The sequence below is a fragment of the Sphaerodactylus townsendi genome, linkage group LG06, assembly GCF_021028975.2.
Source record: "Sphaerodactylus townsendi isolate TG3544 linkage group LG06, MPM_Stown_v2.3, whole genome shotgun sequence".
Classification (NCBI taxonomy): domain Eukaryota; kingdom Metazoa; phylum Chordata; class Lepidosauria; order Squamata; family Sphaerodactylidae; genus Sphaerodactylus; species Sphaerodactylus townsendi.
In genome coordinates this window covers 104,301,537-104,320,752 of record NC_059430.1, presented here as the reverse complement: position 1 = coordinate 104,320,752, position 19,216 = coordinate 104,301,537, and the positions used below count along the sequence as shown (strand labels likewise).

Sequence of the window (19,216 nt, the reverse complement as noted above, 5' to 3'; positions counted from 1 at the left end):
TTTATCACTGCCTTTGAGTTAATTTCTGAAGGCCAGACTCCTGGAGTTGTTCTTGCGCATTAGGCACCCAACCCTTCCATAGATCTTCAGTGTAAGCCAGCTTCTCTTTTTACAAAGATCCAGAGCTGAGTTATGTGTGTGCAACATACAATTATCTGTTTGAAATAACTCCTCTGGGAACTGGGAGGGGGAGAGATTTTTCAGAAAAAGAAGTATCCTAATTTTGTTTATGATACATCATCAGCCTTGTGTGTATACACACACACCACTGCGACTGTACCACTTTAGCAAATGAAGTGCATTTCTCTTCCCTAGCTATGGCACATGGCATTTGCCAGCAGAATACCAAACAGTACAAGTTATATAATAGCCGACTGCAAGCCATACATGCGTAATTAGATCCCACCAGAGAATGCAGGCAGGCAATGGAAAGGAACGCCCTTTGAAGTATTTCGGAATGACATTTAGAACTCTCCCGTATGCATAATAGATAAATTTTTGCCTTGAAATAACACCAGGGCTCTATGTTTGATCCAGTTGTAGGTGGTACAACAGATCTATTTACTAGGTCACCACCAGCAATTCTCATCCCTGGTCGGAGTGCTGAAGTTTTTGATTGCACTGGAAAGGCTGGCGAGCAAGGAGCTGTCCTTGGTGCTGAATATCTTTCCCCGAGTTTGATGCATCCCAAGACCCAGGAATGACCTTACCATGAAGCAGTGGCTTTGGTTGGTAAATTTCAGAGGAGAGCGCATTCTCCTCTTGCCCACCCCCCCCCCCCGTGCTGTGGCTGAAATGCAATAAACAGGCCTTGTTCCCCTAGGTATTTAGCCTTTAAAATTTCTGTCAAAAGAAAATGCATATGTAATCGTTCCTTTCTGAGTCAAAAGGTAATATTTTCCAATATATACAGTTTGGAAACAAGAGAGAATTGTGGAAAACACTCTCTGTGTATGCATTCTCTGTGTACGCCTGCCTGCCTGTCGGCTGTCAAGTCACACTTGACTTATGGCAACCCCGTAGGGTTTTAAAGGCAGCAGAATCAGGAATCTCTGTGACTCATGCACTAAGTGCAGTCAGGGAGCCTTGAAAGGGGAGAGCAGTGAAGTCCAGAAGAAATCCAAGTAGCCATCAACATTACTGTGGATTCCACTTCCCATGGGGCATTTATTGGAGTGTTTGTCTATGTCAGAACAGAAAGGTAACTCAAGGATGTGATTTCAATTAGGATAGAATTGGGGGGAGGGGAATATATGCTGGTCTGCTCTTTCAGTTTTCAGCCATTGTAATTTTTGTTGTGTTTATTTTGCATTTTCCAGCCATTTAGCTCTCAAGGAAGCTAAAATAAAAACACAAAGTCTGTAGCACAGGGGGCAAAATTACTCTAACTGTAATGTGGTTCTCACTTTTCACCAATCACAATAGTAGCAAATCCGGGCTGCACCAGATCAGACAGGAGTATTACATAGTATGTACATAGTACATACACAGGCATGCATAAACACATGCCATTGTACATTAAACAAAAGGGGGACAGGCTTGTGAGGACTGGATATGCTTAACAGGTACTGCATGTTTAGAGCAGCTGCTGATTCAGATATTATGGGGAATACAGGTAGGGTTTGGGGTCCCTCCCCATCCCATGTCCTTGATAAAGTAGATGAACCAGTCATGGGCTCTCAATTCCTGTGCCCAGTTCAGATCAGGATTGCAGACTCCCCATGACATATTCCACAGCTCCATTATTTTCTGAGTTAAAATGTTCTTGAAGAGCGCTGTTTGGTCTGCTGGGGAAACCCTCAAGGACACAGGGTGGGGGTGGGGAGAAGATGGAAGGGAAAAATAGACCTGCCTTTGCTCCAAGGTGCACATAGAATCCTGGAAAGATTTGGGAGAGTTGGTGCTGACCATTGATCCCCTCTCTTCAAAGGCCCTCAGCACAGACCATTTCTGACTGGTGAATTAACTTGTAAATTAAAACCAACATAACTATGCAATTAAAAGTATTGTAAATAATCAGACTGAGAGCAAGATGCAAGAAGAAATCCAGCACAGTCCCGTGGCTTGAGTAATTCTTCTCCTTGGCATCAAGTGATTTAAGCCATGCAATTTAGAAGGGGGGAAATAGCGAGTGGGGGAAAGGGTTAAACACTCCCTTTTTCCCAAGCCCTTTCTGTCCCCAATGGTTCTCTAACTACCTGAGTGGACCTCCAGAGTCTCCCCACCCCCACCCCAGAGCCCAAGAATAGAGAAGGCAGAGAGCCAGAGCTGAAGCCTCTGTCCAGTGGAGGACCACATACTTGGCAGCTCAGGGACAGGCATGCATGCTCCAGTCTCTCTCGGGGGAAGTTGCAACTCTGCAGATCTTGGCAGGATCAGGGACCTATTCTTGCCCAGAGGTCCCTTGGTTTCCGATATAATCCTGCAGCTGAACCTTCATCTTCAGCTCATTCAGTGTCTACGTTCAACCAGCTTGTGCAGAGTATGGATAGTAGTTTGTTCCTAAATGACCTGCATCTCCCCAGCCTTTGCCTGCCTCCTGGGGAGATTCCTAGTTTTCAGCTCTTCTATTGTAGACACTGGATCCTGTGTGGTTATTTCTTGTATGTGTGCCTGCCTGCTTGCTTTTCTCTTGAGCAATGCTGCCCTGAGAGCTGGACAGTTGTAAGCCCAGTGCTGTTTTTACTACATCGCACTGGCACCCACACTGGCACATGAGATGGCCTGGTGTGTCTAGTGCCCTTGATCTAAGGCCAGACAGCGCTCTCTGACTCGTTCTCCCAGCTCTGATTTCTCTGTGCCTCCTTTTCTCACCACAAAATAATAGGTCATGTTCCCATTCAGAATGTCTCTGACCATCTCTGCACACTGTGATGCTGTTATCTGGCTATGGTCACAGTGTGCTGTATGCTCTCTGTGCTTGGTTAAACTATGCATCAGAGCACTTTGTACACACAGAGCTTGTGTCAGTGACGTGGCACAGTGAAAGATTGTTGACGATCTACCAGGGAGGATGGATCTGCAGGGATAAACCCATGATCACCCCTTTTCTAAGCCAGTGTGGGGCAGTGGTTAAGAGAGGGGGACTCTGATCAATTGGACCAGGTTTGATTTTTTCTTTCACTTCTACACATGAAGCTTTCTGGGCGGTCTTGGACTACTAGTCACAGTTCTCTCAGAATTCTCTCCCCACCTCCCTCACAAGGTGTCTATTGTGGGAAGGGGAAGAGAAGGGAAGGACTTTGTCAGCTGCTTTGAGATTCCTTAGGGTTGAGAAAAGCAGGGTATAAATCCAAACTCCTCCTCTTCTTCTAATGTGGGACATGGAAGTCAGAGGCGTAGCAAGGGGGGAAAGCACCCGGTACACCGGTGTGTCCTCCACCTCGTCCCGCCGCAGAACCGCCTGCCATGCCTCAGGAATGCCCTCACCACACCCCCACAGGGGCACATGCCTGGTGCATCATGCCCCCCCTGTCCCCTTGGAGCTACACCTCTGATGGAAGCTAAGTGGTATCTGCAGTTCCTAAAGTTCCTACATTACTTAGACTGTGTTGGACTCAAAAATGGAACATACAGAGGAAGGAAAAATGGTAGGAGGCTCCTGGAATTACAGTGGTGCCCTGTTAGCTTTTTTCCCCATCTTGTCAGAGAAATTGCTATCCATATGCTTTGTTTCATCTGGGCCTTGGAATGGGATGATGCAGGAGCAGCTTGTTCTGCTGCTTTAGAAAGATGGAAGGAAGAACATCTGTGCTCAACCACATGGGTGGTGGTGGTAGTGAAAAGCTCTTGATTGTGAAGGTGTGGTGGGACAATAGCTCAGCACCGGGAAAGCCTAGCTTCCTGGTACTGGTAAGCACCACACGGGATGCACATTCTATTGTCTCTTTGGCACTTTATTCTTGATTAAATTGCACTGTTCTTGCTACAGTGTTATGTTAGTAGCCAGGAGTATGGTGATTCTCCTTTCTTTGTTCTATAGCTACACTGTACTCCACTTGTTTTTGTGATTGTAACAGTCAGGGAGTCAAACTCTGAATCTTGGGCCCCTTTCGCACAATCAGAGTTAAGCACTTTCAATCCACTTTCAATGAACTTTGTAGCTGGATGTTACTGTGAGGAATGGCAAAATCCACTTGCAAACAATTGTGAAAGTGGATTGAATGTGCATTATTCTGCATGTGCGGAAGGGGCCTTGGAGACTCAGGTTCGAATGCCCATGGTGCCATGGAAGATGACCTTGAGTCAGCCAAGTATTCTCAGCCTAACCTACCTCACAGGGTGGTTGTGAGGATAAAATGGAGAACAGAAGAATGATGTTAAGCCACTTTAAGAAAGGTGGACTTCACATGTGTGCTTGAGTTGCATAATATATCTGGATCAGAGAAATGGTCCAACTGGCGCACAACCTACCGCCACTTGTTTTTGATCACAAATAACAGTTTAAGTGGCCTGTGATTGTAGGCTGATGTCACCTTTTCCTATCTTGAAGAACTTCTTCTCTGTTGCTATTCCTCCACTACCTGTGAATTAATTTAGAGACCTTGGGGAGAAGTAAGCCCTGCATCATTCCCCCCCTTCAAATCTCTTAACAACTGTTTTGCTTCCGAAAATAGTAACAGCTAACTCCTCCTGCAATTAAGTACTTACTTTCTCCAGGCAGGCAGCTGAGACTCTGTACCAACATTTCTAGGTATGCATGGGTTGTTTTAACAGGATGCCCCATGTACAGTAACATTGATGCGTTGCAAAAATGGAATGGATGCAACATCTGAAGCTGTAGAAGGATTCTCCTTGGCAATAAAAAACCTGCATGGGAAATTTCTGTACACTTCCTTGCACCCGCACATTTTTGCTGCCTTCTTCCCCACTGGAGGGCTTTCCACAAGACTGGTGATTATAATACCCTTACAGTGTTAGAGCTAGCATGGTGTAAAGATTAAGTTCACTCTTATCTGCTTGTGCGAAAGGGGCCCAAGATTCAGAGTTTGACACGCTGACTGTTACAATCACAAAAACAAGTGGAGTAAAGATAAGTTCACTCTTATCTGGTGAACTGGGTTTGCTTTCCCACTTTTCTGTATGAAGTCTGTTGGGTGATCTTGGGCTAGTCATGGTTCTTCAGAACTGTCTCAGCCCCACCTACTTCACAAGGTGTCAGTTGTGGGGAGGGGAAGGGAAGGAGTTTGTAAGCCTCTTTAAGTCTCCTTACGGATGGGAAAAGTGGGGTATAAGTCCAAACCTTTCTTCTCTTCTTCAGTTATGGATTCCCCTCTCCAAAATGTCCTCCATTGTTGAAGATAGGGAACTGGCAACTGTAAAGGGCAGGAAAATGAGGCTGGTGTGCGTGGGACCTTTGAAAATGCAAACACCCTTGGCATTTCTGGAAAAAAAGTGGAAGCAAAGCAGGCTTGGGAAGAACAGAGCAAAGCAAACCCTTCAAATAGGGGGAAGGATGATGTTGAGTGGTGAAGGGCTTCTCTCAAAAAGTATGCCAGTTTGGAAGCTAATCCCGCCTCCCCCCCCCCCATGTCCTGGGAGGTTGGGCAGGGCAGGCAGAAAGATTTGCAAAAGGCTACAAGTTCTGTGCTCTGCCCTCCCCATCAAACGTCTCCAGCCCAAATGAGTGTCTGGGTTCCAAGCCTTATGGTATACTCTGATCTAATCTGATTTGGGGCAGAGTGTTCATCGAGACCCCTTCCTCGTTGAGAGCCAGCATGGTGTAGTGGTTAAGAGCAGGGGGATTCTAATCTGGAAAACTGGGTTGGATTCCCCACTCCTCCACCTGAGTGGCAGAGGCTTATCTGGTGAACCAGAGGTGTGTCTGCACTCCTGCATTCCTGCTGGGTGACCTTGGGCTAGTCACAGTTCTTCGGAGCTCTCTCAGCCCCACCTACCTCACAAGGTGTCTGCTGTGGGGAGAGGAAGGGAAAGGAGCTTGGAATCCACCTTGAGAATCTTTACAGGAGAGAAAGGTGCGGTACACATCCAAACTCTTCTTCTCCTCCTCCTAAATTACAAACTCATCTCTTCTTCTTCTTCTTCTTCTTCTTCTTCTTCTTCTTCTTCTTCTTCTTCTTCTTCTTCTTCTTCTTCTTCTTCTTCTTCTTCTTCTTCTTCTTCTTCTTCTTCTTCTTCATTACAAACTCATCCCCCCCCCCCCCCCCCAACACATGAAAGTGATGTTCCCGTTTTGGTATTGATGTGGCCGGGAAATTGCGCTGCTCTTGCCACGTCATGGCTCAGGTGTATTTCAGGCTCCGAAGAAAGGGCATTCAAGAAACACCAGTCGCGGTGACCTTGCAGAGTTGCCTTCGCCGCGCCAATTAGATGTGGCTGGCTAACTGCAGGAGATGAATGGCCGGGAGAGAGAACGCGATGTTCCCCCCGCAGGTGGGTGTGCGGCGGCATGAGTAGCTCTTGGGCAACCCCCTCCAAGTGAATGAATGACTCCCACCCCCCTGCCCCCTCCTCAGCAGCTCGAGCTTCGCTTGCTCACCAGGGCTGCCTTGGCGATCCCGGCTGGCCTCAATGCTCCCCGGTTGGCTGTTTAAGGCTGAGGATGCTGCGGGGAAAGGGGGGGGGGGATGCGTGCGCATGCATGCAAGCCAGCCGAGGTGAGCGAGCGCATCGCCACGCGCGCGTGCCTGGCTGATGCCAAGCGGGGCTGCTTTGGCGTAGTCTATGAATCAGAGCCAGTAGGCTGGAGTGGTGACTCAGCACTCTGCTGCAGAGACCGTGGAAGCGCAGAGGCGCGCACAGACCATCCATGCTAGTCTTAGACTTAGAGTGTCTCCTTAATGTGGTGCCCTGGCAGTCTTGGCTCTTCCAGGGCGCACTCAGTGAATGGGTGTCCTTCTCGTTCTCAATCGAGTGGTCAAGGAGAAGTGCCTTTCAGACAAAGCAGAGTTTGGATGCATACCCCGCCTTTCTCTCCTGTAAGGAGACTCAAGGTGGCTTCCAAGCTCCTTTCCCTTCCTCTCCCCACAACAGACACCTTGTGAGGTAGGTGGGGCTGAGAGAGGTCAGAGAGAACTGTGACTAGCCCAAGGTCACCCAGCAGGAATGTAGGAGTGCGGAAATACATCTGGTTCACCAGATAAGCCTCTGCCGCTCAGGTGGAGGAATGGGGAATCAAACCCAGTTCCCCACTAGAATCCACCTGCTCTTAACCACTTCACCATGCTGGCTCTTCTGTGGAGTTTTATATCAGTGCGCACCCCTGGCCAATTCCCTAGCCCAGGGGTCAGCAACCTTTACCACCCAAAGAGCCATTTGGACCCGTTTTCTACAGCCTTGAAGATCTATGGAGCCACCTCCAGTTTGGCCCCTCCACTCCCCTTTCCTTCCAGTGCTGGGAGGCGGAAGTGCCAGGCAGAGAAACCCACTCTACCCTACAGAGCAGGCAGTTGCCTGCACTGTGGGGCACAGGGGGGATGGCTTCTGCGGCCTGCCCAGTGCCAGCACCTCTCGTGCTGTGGGAGGCAGCGGCGCCAGGCAGGGAAACCCCCTCTGCCCCATGGAGCAGGCGGTCACCTGCTCCAAGGGGCAGAGGGGGGATGGCGGCTGCAGGGATAGCAGAGAGGGATGGCGGCTGCTCTGAAAGGACATGCCCACACTACCGTCCAACCTCCTGGGGTCAGAGGGTAGCATGGGCGTGTCCCTACAGCCCTCTAGAGCAGCACTGGAAGGAGAGGTGAGTGGAGGGGACACAAAAAGCGGCACCCTCACGCATAGAGCCGCCCCTGGTTCGGCCCCTTGACTCACCTTTCATTCCAGTGCTGCTCTGGAGGGATGGAGGGACATGGCCACGCTACCCTGCGACCTCCAGACCATGTGGAGCCGCAGTATAAGGCTGAAAGAGCTGCATGCGGCTCCAGAGCCATAGGTTGCAGACCCCTGCCCTAGCCCTTCCCCCCCCTCTCAGAATCCATCTGAAAGTGCAGCAGAATCAGATTCTAGATTCGTATTGTTTCAAACTACAGGTCTGGCTTTTGGAACCTCCACTGCCTTCTTTTTTAATGGTGGAGTTTTAGAAGAAAAGAGTTTGGATTTATACCACCTCACCTTTCTCTTCTGTCAGGAGACTCAAGGCGACTCATGAACGCTTTCCTTTCTTCTCCCCTGAACAGATATCTTGTGAGGTCGATGGGCTGAGTGAGTTTGGAGAGAACTGTGACTAGCTCAAGGTAATCCGGAAGGCTTCGTGTGGAAGAGCAGGGAAACAAATCCAGTTCACCAGAGATGTCCACATCTCGTGCAGAGGAGTGGGGAGTCATACTCAGTTTTCCAGATTAGAGTCCATTGCTCTTAACCACTACGTTACACCAGTGGTGGGATTCAAATAATTTAACAACTGATTGTTTACAAGCACCATTTTAACAACTGTGCTGCCAAAGTGGTGCGAACCTGCTGAATCCCACCACTGCATTACACTGACCCTATGTGTCCTTTAACCATGACATCAAGCTAGTAAGGTGGGAATAAATTCTAGTTTGGAACACTGGTTGTTGTCTTGCTAGTTTTCTGTGTGCGAGGAGCTATTGTTTCCCTCACAAGAGAGCCAGATAGCTAAAAATTAAATTGTGGCATGCTGATCTGGGGTAGCCCAAGAAAACGTGATTCTTGCAGGGGTCTGCAGGGGCTGATGGAATGTATAGTCCATGAACATCTGGAAAGCCGGAGATTGCAGACCCCTGAGTGATTCTGGAACTGGTGTAGAGTAGATCAGTTTCTTGGGGATAGATTATAAAGGCAAAGACTCTAAAAATTATGGCTTGTTCTTAATTCAGGTTGTCTCTTCTGCTTTTGGCAGAAAAACTTTTACCTCATGGAGTCTGTTTTCTTCATCCCACAAAGAATCTCTACAGAAATGCCACATCCAGTGGTGGGATCCAAAAATTTTAGTAACAGGTTCCCATGGTGGTGGGATTCAAACTGTGGCGTAGCGCCAATGGGGCTGGATGGGGCACGATGGGGGCTTGGCTGGGCATTCTGGGGGCGGGGCATTCCTGGGAGGGGCTGTGGCAAGGACGCAGCCACTGCGTTGGTCGTTGGTCGGGAAATGAATGCATGCAGGTGCAGGCTGCCACACATGCTGGTGCACCTCCTGCTTCAAGTTCTGCACGCTACTGCTGAGAGGAGGGTTGTTTTTTTTAAGCTAGCAAGGAATTGTGCTGACTAATTTCCCCTTCTGCCTCCCATTTTCCTTTAAAGTTCAGTATGTTAAGCTTTCTGAAGCATGTTCTGTTCTTGGGCTGTTTGGCTTCTCCAGCCACTGGCCCCCCTGTTTCTGTGTGTGTGTGTGTGCGGGGGGGTATTTCTTTTTTCTTTATAGTCTATTTACAAAATACTGCTTGTTTACATACCCAAGAAGTCCTGAATATGTAGAAACTCCATTTTTTTGTGCAGGAAGTCTGTGTTTGTGATTAGCAGGGGAAGTAAATGCTATACTCCTAGGTTCAGTAAAAGTGATCTTGGAACTTCCCCGATTAAAGTCTGGCGTACCAGTGCTGGTGAGTTACGTCTGAGAATCTTATATCTGTTGCTGTTGACTGCAGTGCTTTCTTGATGTGCCTGTGATTCTATGCCTAGCTGAAAGCACGGTGATCATTGTGCAACTATGTGTATCAGGGATGGGGAAAGAGTGAACTTTGCCCGGGGCATGACTTGCTCATGTAGCCCCCCATCTTGCCCTGCCCACACCACACCCTGCCCACACCCCGCCACTGGAGAAGGGGGTCTGGTGGTGATTTTTCGCCACACATGAAGCCAATGGTGCTCGCCCGGGGCGTGGCACTCCGCCTGCCCCATTGCAGTTTTGCCACTGATGTGTATTCATGAACATAAAGGTATAGCAAGAGTGATTGTTTTATTTGCCAACATATTTTCTCCCCAACAAAGTGACTTATAAATATTATTCTCCACTCCTCACAACAAGGACCCTCTGATGTAGGTTAGGTGCAAGCCGGAAAGCACCAAGTGAAATTCCATGGCAGAGTGAGAGATTTGAACCGGGGTCTTCCAGTTCTTAATCTAACCATTGCCCCATACTGACTGTATAAGGAAATATAGCAGCGATGGCGAACCTTTTCGAGATCGAGTGCCCAAATTGCAACCCAAAACCCACTGATTTATCACAAAGTGCCAACACGGCAATTTAACCTGAATACTGAGGTTTTAGTTTTTAAAAAACGGTTGGCTCCGAGGCATGCGTTACTTGGGAGTAAGCTTGGTGGTAGTGGGTGGCTTTGCTTTGAAGCAACCATGCAACTCTTCCAACGGGTGAATCACGACCCAGGAGAGTTTACTCAGAAGCAAGCCCCATTGCCAGCAACTGAGTTTACTCCCAGGTAAAGGATTGCACTTTAGTTCTTCACATGAAAATCAGTGGGGTTTAACAGCGCTTAACAGGGTTACCTACGCTGCTTCCCCAAAACTAGGTCTTAGGTTTAATGCTAATAATCGAGCCCAGTGGCCCAGACCAGCCTAGATGTGGGGAGCGGGGGCACTCTGTTTGTACGTGCCCATAGAGAGGGCTCGAAGTGCCACCTCTGGCACCCGTGCCATAGGTTCGCCACCACTGAAATATAGCAAGAAGGTGGCAGACCCTGGAGCCATAGACACAAAAAACAGAGGCACATCTGTGATCCCAAGATGTAACCCTGTTTCTTTTTAAAGAAAGGAGATCCATTGAAGGCAGCATAGTACAGTGGTCAGAGTGCTGGACTAGAGTCTGGGAGACTGATTCAAATTCCCGCTAAGGAATTTGCTATCTCACTCTCAGCCTAACCTACCTCACAGGGTTGTTATGAAAATTAGCTGCTTTGGGTCTCTGTTGGGAGAAAGGTGAGGTACAAACAAAGTGAATAATAAATGAATGCGATATTCATCTTGTGTGTAGCATCATAACTACAGTGTGGACACTCTTGGAGTGTATCTTTATTCCAAACTTGTACCCCAGTCTTGTACCAGTCTTGTCTTCCCCCTAGGAATTAGGGTTTAGTGAAGGTGCTGAAAATTTCCCTTGGGGGGTCCCTAGCCTCCACCACCACAGAATGACTGTGTTCCTCAGAGAGAAGGCATCTCTAACGGACTTTATGGCACAGTTATGACTCTCTGTGGTAGGAACTCTGTCAATGAAACATCCTTATCAGTGTAGCCAGAGGATCATTATGACACCTGCCAGAATTAGTGGGAAAGAGGTCTTGGAAACTAAACAGAATCTCCATCTAAGTAAGCAATATACCTCAGCATATGAATAAATAAGGAGCCTTTAGTTATAATTGAGTCTTGTTTGGAGGGCATAGAGGCATCCATCTCCCAGCTGCTTGAAACTGGGCCATTTTATTTCTTTAGGAAATTTGTACACTACACTCCAGAGTCCGGCTCCAGGTGGCTTACAAGCAAAAACAGTACCCTCAAATCCTATAAAACAGCACAGATCATCAATATAAAAGCAAACCAAGGGCATAAAACAGCAAAAGTGTCTGCTGCTCCTGATTACCAGGTGGCTTACACAGCTGAGAAGCGGGGTGATGATCAACCCCCCGCCTCCCTCATGTATTAATTTTTATAAATCTGTGCATCTTTCCTCACGGTCATGTTTGGTGCTGATTTGCAAGCCGAACTTCTCTGGCCCTCAGTCCTCATTAATAGGTGACTCTGCCAAGGTCTGATCATCCAAGAAGCTTGTGTGTGGTTTCATAGCAACGGAGAAAATGGCTTTGCTGTGCCGGTTGTGCCGCAGGGCAAGATGGGCCTGCCTGGTGTGACCGGCTTCTGTCTTGATGCTGCAGAGAATCCCAGAATGCTCCTCGCTACAGGCACCATGTGCAGTAAACAATTCAGGTACATTTCTGGCTGAGGGGTTGCTCTGGGCTTGGTAACAAATTATAGATGGCCATGTACTGCCTTCCGCGTGGCTGTATTCTGCGAGCTGCAACGGCAAAGCTGGTGGTGGAGATGTATTGTTGAAGGCTTTCACGGCTGGATTCAACTGGTTGTGGTGGGTTTTCCGGGCTGTGTGGCCCTGGTCTGTTAGATCTTGTTTTTAACGTTTCGCCTGCATCTGTGGCTGGCATGTGGCAACTTCAGAGGTGTATCACAGAGGGAAGTCTGTTACACACTGTAACAGACTTCCTTCTGTGTGGACACAGTGTGTAATAGACTTCCCTCTGCGATACATCTCTGAAGATGCCAGCCACAGATGCAGGCAAAATGTTAGGAACAAGATCTACCAGACCATGGCCACACAGTACGGAAAACCCACAGCGACCAGTGGTGGTAGAGTTTTTTGCTTGCTTTTGAAGCTGGATGTCCATTCATGGGTATAGAAGCTGTTTAGGGTTGCCCTGGAAACCTCACAGTCAAATAATCCTTTTATTCAAGTGGTGTTTTGCTTGTGCACTACGTTTTCCTGTGAACCAGAGATCATAGTCGAGGACAGCAATGGCTTATATGGCTAACATTGTATACCAGCCTGGATTGCCGGACTCCCCTCCATTCTGCCACCTGATCTCTCCATCTTCCAGACCTCCCTCAGAGTCGTCTGGGGTGCCACTAACTGCTACACCTCCAGTTTCGTGTAGGGTCATGATCTGAATTACTCCAGGGTGCTAATTTTAATGCATCGTTTTTTATAGTTAGATGTGACTTATTGAATTTGTTGCTGTGGTTTTAATAGTTTATTGCTGTTATGTGGTGCCATTCTGAGCTGCCCTGAGCACTGCTTTACAGCGGGAGGGCAGGATATAAATATAATGAATAGGATAAAATTCTCCTTTCTACTCCTCCATCTTTTAACAATTTTCTAACATCCAACTTGATAACAAGTTTGCGTGAGCGCAAAAGCTTGCACAATGTTTTCTATTAATTTGGTTGGTGCCAGTAAAAAGGCATGATGAAGTCGGCCCGCGAGGGTCGCAAGGAAGAGGCGAGACGCAGCGATATCATCCGGTGGAGAGAGCCAGCGGCAGGAAGCGTGATCCGTGGATCTGGCAACTCTGCCGTGGTCTGATCCCTGGCACCTTTTATTAGGGTTTCACAAGAAGCGGGACAGAGGCGGGAGAGCGGGAGAATACTGTACAGTACATGACTCATGGGGTTGCCTACGTGAGAGATGAAACGTTCCTGTCTGGGCCTAATCCATACCTGGGGGCTTGAGCCCCTTTGTCCCTTTGTCTGGGATGTCTTGTGACCGTGAGTCAGGCATCTCATGACCTATGACTCGCGGGGGCTTGGGGACAGGTGAGCATGTGCACCCAGAAGGGCACAGATGGCACAGGCATTCCTGCGCTCTTTCTGAGGCTCATCCCTACAGCATGATATAAATTTTAGTTTTGTTTCTGAATTTTGCCTGGACTGATATGGCAGCTGGCAACTTTTTCTGCTTCTCTGAGGCCGGAAGTTAGCAGACTCAAGCATATATTGGGGCATCCGGCATCACCTACAGCTACAGGTGAATGTGAAACACTATCTTTGGTAGTTTAGCGACTGTGACATTTTCACTGCCTTCTAATCCCTCCCAACCAGAGAAAATGGTCTACACCAGGGGTAGGGAACCTGCGGCTCTCCAGATGTTCAGGAACTACAATTCCCATCAGCCCCTACCAGCATGGCCAATTGGCCATGCTGACAGAGGCTGATGGGAATTGTAGTTCCTGAACATCTGGAGAGCCGCAGGTTCCCTACCACTGTTCTAGATGGAATGACACTGGCTTTTTCAGACAGGTTAAGAGCTGACGGGGCGGTGTTCACAGACACTGCCTTGCTGTTTGAAAAGCAGGTTGGCCCAGTGGCCAGGAGTGCCTTCCATCAGCTGCATCTGATTTGTCAACACAGCCAATCTGGCCACTCTATGCTTCTGTATGGTTCGATTACTGCAACATACTCTATGTGGGGCCGCCCTTGAACACAACCCAGAAACTACAACCAGTCCAGAATGTAGCGGCTCAAGCATTGTCAGGAGCCCCCCAGAAGGAACATACACTGCCCATTTTGAAATAGCTACACCGGCTGCCGGTTTGTTTCCAAGTTCAGCTCAAGGTGCTTGTTATGAGTAAAGCTCACAGCTTGAGACCTACATATTTGAAGTACCATCTCCTTCCATGTGAACCAACTACAATAATTCGGCAGACATCTGTTGGCTATCTCACCACTTAGGGTGGCCTGTTTGGCATCAATCAGAGTAAAAGCCTTTTCTAACATTACTCTGACTCTGTGGAATGGGCTTCCTGAACAGGTGAGCTCCCCCTCCCAAGAGATCTTCAGGATGCACAGCAAGGCCTGCCTGCTTGCAAGGGCATTTGAGGGAGTTTGAATGACAGAAATCCTTTAAGGGGAGAAAGGGAGAAGATTTGGGGTTTGCTATTTTATTCATTGATCTATGTATATTTATACCCCACCCAATTCCCCGGCCAAAGTCAGGCTCAGGATGGCTTACAAGCAGAATTAAAACAACCACAACGTCAATAACATAAATGAATTCTAAAATCTAGCTTCTCCATCATTCTAAAACCTAATTCCTAAATAGTCTGCAAGCTACTTAATAAAATCCCAGCCTATTTTACCTTTGGCTTTAACTGAAAACTTTTTGAACTATTATTGTAAGCCTCCTTGAACCACAAGGAAAGGCAGGATATAAGTGTTTTCATAAACAAACAAATGATACCAATTTTCAGTTCATATTGTGGGGCAGTCACTCACAGCCATGCACACACATGGCACTGCAGCCAATCCTGGCTACGAAGCCTGGCGACTAAAGAAGGGAACGTGTGCAGTAGTTTTACAAGGCTGATGTCATGCACTTACAACTCTGCACTTCGGGCAACTTTTGACATTCAGTTCAGTGTTAAGGTCTAATGAATGTGCCTTGGGAATGTGCTCAGCTACCACCAGTGAGTTCATGTGCAAACCAAGAAATCGCATATACCAATGCAGGCACAGATGCCCCCCCCCCCCAGATTCACATTCTTTCCTCCATTCCAAAGGGGTACCAGACAAAGGGGCACTTACAATGTCAGAATAGGACCTGGGAGATCCAGGTTTGAATCCCGACACTGCCGTAAAAACTTGATGGGCAATCCGCAGTCCCACCTACTTGACAGGTTGTTGTGCAGCCAAAATGCAGGAGGGGGAAACGATGTAAGCTGCCTTGGGACCCCATTAGGGAGAAAAATGGGGTATAACTGAATGATACAAATAAAGCTCAAGGCCCATTTATCACCACCTATAACAACCAAAACACTGGATTGTAGGTCTGAACCGGTCCTTGACACTGGGCCGCTGAATGTGGGAACTGACCCCATTTACAGGCATGGTATTGTTCTGATACAGCGTCAAGCATCAACCATCCGATCTGGATCTACTAACCCTCACCCAGTCCCACATATAAACAGTGCCGGCATCAGGGGGCAAAAACATGCCTGTAGTCCAGACAGGTCACACATTCACATCAACAAGGAAGTGGTTTCCAGGGAGGACACTGGAAACCTGGCCAGCTCTCTACTCTCCTACAGAAAAACAATGGTGCATTCAGGCAAATCTAAAAAGGACCAGGAAATCATTTGAAGTGGATGCACCATCAGGGCAGTTTGTAAACTTTAACCACTAAAAAAGGCTGAAGTTCACTGGAAACAGAAAGGAGGACAGTGCGCTTGATAAACTCTGCATCTTCCCTCTTTCTGTGACAGAAGTAGAAATACATCTTACTGGCAGATGAACACTTTGCACACCTGAGGAGGGGAACTTTGACTCACAAAAGCTTCCAGTGAGTGGACTCAACGTTGTGCGTCTTTTAAGGTGTCAAGGGTTATTTCCGTGGCACTTTAGAGGCTCCCAGGATTGACGCCCCCCTCTGGACTCCTGGTTTCATCTCGCTGCACTGCCCCGAGAGCCACAACCCACCCTCCGCCACAACAGCCAGCCAACAAAACGGACCCGTGACAAGCGATCCCCAAAACTGCACCTCCCCACTCCCGAACTTGGACCCGGAGGATCTGGGGAGAGCCTCCCGCCAGATCCCCTGGAGCAGCCCGCTCTCACCCACCTGCCTGGCTCGGGACCATGCCGAGAGCGCAAAGCAGGGCGCACCACAACGCCGCCCGCAGCTCCCGGGCGCCCACCGCCGGCATCGCTCCTCTTGTACTCGAGTAGCCGCGATCCGCCGTGCAGCCAACGAAGATCCCAGCTCTCCAGGATCCCAGCTGGCGAGCACATGCGCGCAAGGAGGGAGGGAGGGGCGGGGCAGGCAGGTGAGCTGGGGCGGGACCCTAGTAGCTCCGCCCTTGGGCGTGGCCTCCGTCTCACTCCAGCGCAGTTGCGCGCGATCTCTCACAGCGCTTCCCCAGCGCCAGATCTTTAAAGGTCCGGGAGAAATCTGCCCCTAGATCTGTTTGCAATGCCCTGGGACCCGCGCAAAGGGAATAGTGAAAAAGCTTTTCTCCAAAGCCGCTCGTAGATATGGACCAGACGCCGAGAGGTGTTGCCACGAATGGGGTGCAGCTGGAGAGCCAGCGTGGCATAGTGGTTAAGAGCAGGTGGATTCTAATCTGGAGAACTGGGTTTGATTCCCCACTCCCCTACCTGAGTGGCAGAGGCTTATCTGGTGAACCAGATGTGTTTCCGCCCTTGTACATTCCTGCTGTGTGACCTTGGGCTAGTCACAGTTCTCTCAGCACTATCTCAACCCCACCTACTTCACAAGGTGTCTGTTGTGGGGAGAGGAAAGGAAAGGAGCTTGGAAGCCACCTTGAGTCCCCTTACAGGAGAGAAAGGTGGGCTATAAATCCAAACTTCTCCTCATCATGGGGGTCCAAACCAGGCATGACATGAGAGCTCTAAAGACACAGATCTCCCTATGCATGTCTGTGAGACTGCAAATGTGTGTAGGGGAAATGCGAGGCTTTATCTATATATTTTTGAAGGAGGCAAAAGTACAAAATGATGCCCCAGTATATTATTTTGTTATTTTTATACATATCTTTATAATCAACATATATAATAGCCTGATCCCCCGCCCCCGAACCCCAGCATCTCTTCCCTGAAAAGTCAGGCATCCTATTAAAAATAAATCCGTTAAAATCAGAGTTTCCAGTGACAAACAAGATTGTTATTATTAATAACAATATCTCTTGGAAATGAAATAATAATTTGCAGTTTGCCCCAGGGAGTTATCTTTTAGCATCTCCCCTGCCGTGCAAAAAAGAATCTGCACAATGATCCTGAGCCAGCCATAGATGCAGATGAAAAGTCAGGAGAAAATACTACTGGAACACAGCCATACAACCTGGAAAACCCACAATATCCTCGTTATTCCGGCTGTGATACACCCAGGCTTGTATGCAACGTGTAGAAACACATAAATTCCCAAAGAAACATTTTTGCTCTCTGCACGTTATAGGGCAGGTGCTTTTTTTCAATATCCATGTTTTGAACTTCCCTCTGGGAAACCTACCCAGTAAGCCCCTGAAAAAGATCCCCCTATTAACAATGTTAGCTACAATCGCCCTCTAGTGTGAGACTTGAGATATAACAAATCTAGAAATGCTGTCCCCATGTTTTCCTAAGATTATGATATTCCACCATAACAGAAAAGTTCTTGTGTATAGCAGTTATGGCCCAGTTAGGATACAGAGCTGTAATCCAAGAAATGCCCACTTCAGAGAGCCAGCATGGTGTAGTGATTGAGCAGGTGCACTCTAATCTGGAGAACCAGGTTTGATTCTCCGCTCTGCCACTTGAGCTGTGGCGGCTTATCTGGTGAACCAGATTAGCTTCTGCACTCCAGCATGTGACCTTGGGCATCACAGTTCTTTGAAGCTCTCTCAGCCCCACCTACCTCACAGGATGTTTGTTGTGGGGTGGAAGGGAAAGGAGATTGTAAGCCCCTTTGAATCTCACAGGAGAGAAAGGGAGGATATAAATCCAAACTCTACTTTTATCTTCTTCTCCCATCTTGGTTTCACTTTGGAATAGTCACCCCGAAGCAGGAGAGGAGGGGCTGATTGCCGCCCACCCTGTTAATCATCACAGTGTCCCCATCTGCCAGTATAACCATAACTTTATGGTTACCAACTGATTGGGAGAAGCTCCAGAGAGAAAGAGAGACATCCTATCACAGGAAATAATACTTATGAACACTTAGATTGATGTAGCACCCACCCACCCAGCATCCAGGCACGCTGAGCTGCTCACTCCACCAATGCATTCCTTCATTGGCTCTTAGGATATCAGGAATGGCCCGGTCATGTGATTTTAAGGCTGGTGTGGAATCATGGAACAGGAGCTTTTCTGTTGTGGCTTAGAGAAGCCAGTCAAGGCTAGCCTCTTTGTGACTTTCTAGAGGACAGCACAGAGGCATACGGGGGGGGGGGGATGGCACCTGGGGCAATACTTGCTCAGGGCGCCCCCCACCCCTGTGCCCCCCCCATGCCCCCTTACCTTAGCCGGCAGAGGAGGGTAGCGGCGGTCCTGGGCAGCCTGGCCGGGTAGGGCCTGGCCAATGGTGCCTGCCGGGCCTGCAGCAGGCTCCTGGCCCGGCTGCTCCTTCAGGAGTCTGCTACAGCCTGCCGGGCACCCCCCATATGATCTAATGGGTGGCGCCCTGGGTCAGTTTCCCCCCCCCCCATGTTCCTCTGGCAGATACGCCACTGACTGTGCCCAGCAATCATTTTACATCACTAAGACATTTCTAAACAGGGGAGCAGTCTTTAAGACCGGCAATGGTTTGGGGGTATTATGTTGGCAAGTATTTGAATGGGAGACCTCAAAGGAATACCATTAGCAGGGGCATGACGCAAAGACAGGCAATGGCAACCACCTCCTAACGTCTCTTGCCTTGACAACACTAAGCGGTTTCCATAAATCAGCAGTGACTTGATGGCCAAAAAAAGCACTCATCGCTACACCCTGTGGCCTTCAGTCTTAGGTTTAGGATGCATTGTGTGAAGATGTTTACTGTAGTCTGTGTTCCAGTGGAATGCTGCTGTTGGGTCATCTCTGGGTCTGAAAACTTTTACTATTTGGGGGGATAGTGATTTTATTTCCACAGGAGAAAAGCTGCAGCATTCAGAAACAGCTGCAAACCCAATTCCTTCTTCCACAGTCAAGAATGAAAAGTGACAAAGAAACATTGCAACCCTAGCAGTGCTGAGACCCTAGAGCAACCACTCTCTCTGGCAAATCTGACTAATTCTCATCTTGAGCGCAAAGATCT

The 19,216-nt window shown here is 48.5% G+C and overlaps 1 protein-coding gene across 3 annotated transcripts in view; it reads left to right on the top strand.

The window, feature by feature from the left end:
- The first annotated feature begins 6,292 nt into the window (after positions 1-6,292).
- Positions 6,293-19,216, top strand: part of CD164L2 (CD164 molecule like 2) — a 62,952-nt gene continuing 50,028 nt past the window's right edge. The window contains exon 1 of one of the 3 annotated variants that reach the window (XM_048502203.1): positions 6,293-6,393. In XM_048502203.1, coding sequence (XP_048358160.1) covers positions 6,354-6,393 — 40 coding nt within the window. In that variant the 5' untranslated portion in view covers positions 6,293-6,353. The remainder of the gene's footprint in view (positions 6,394-19,216) is intronic. The other 2 variants (XM_048502205.1, XM_048502204.1) reach the window with 2 other exon arrangements.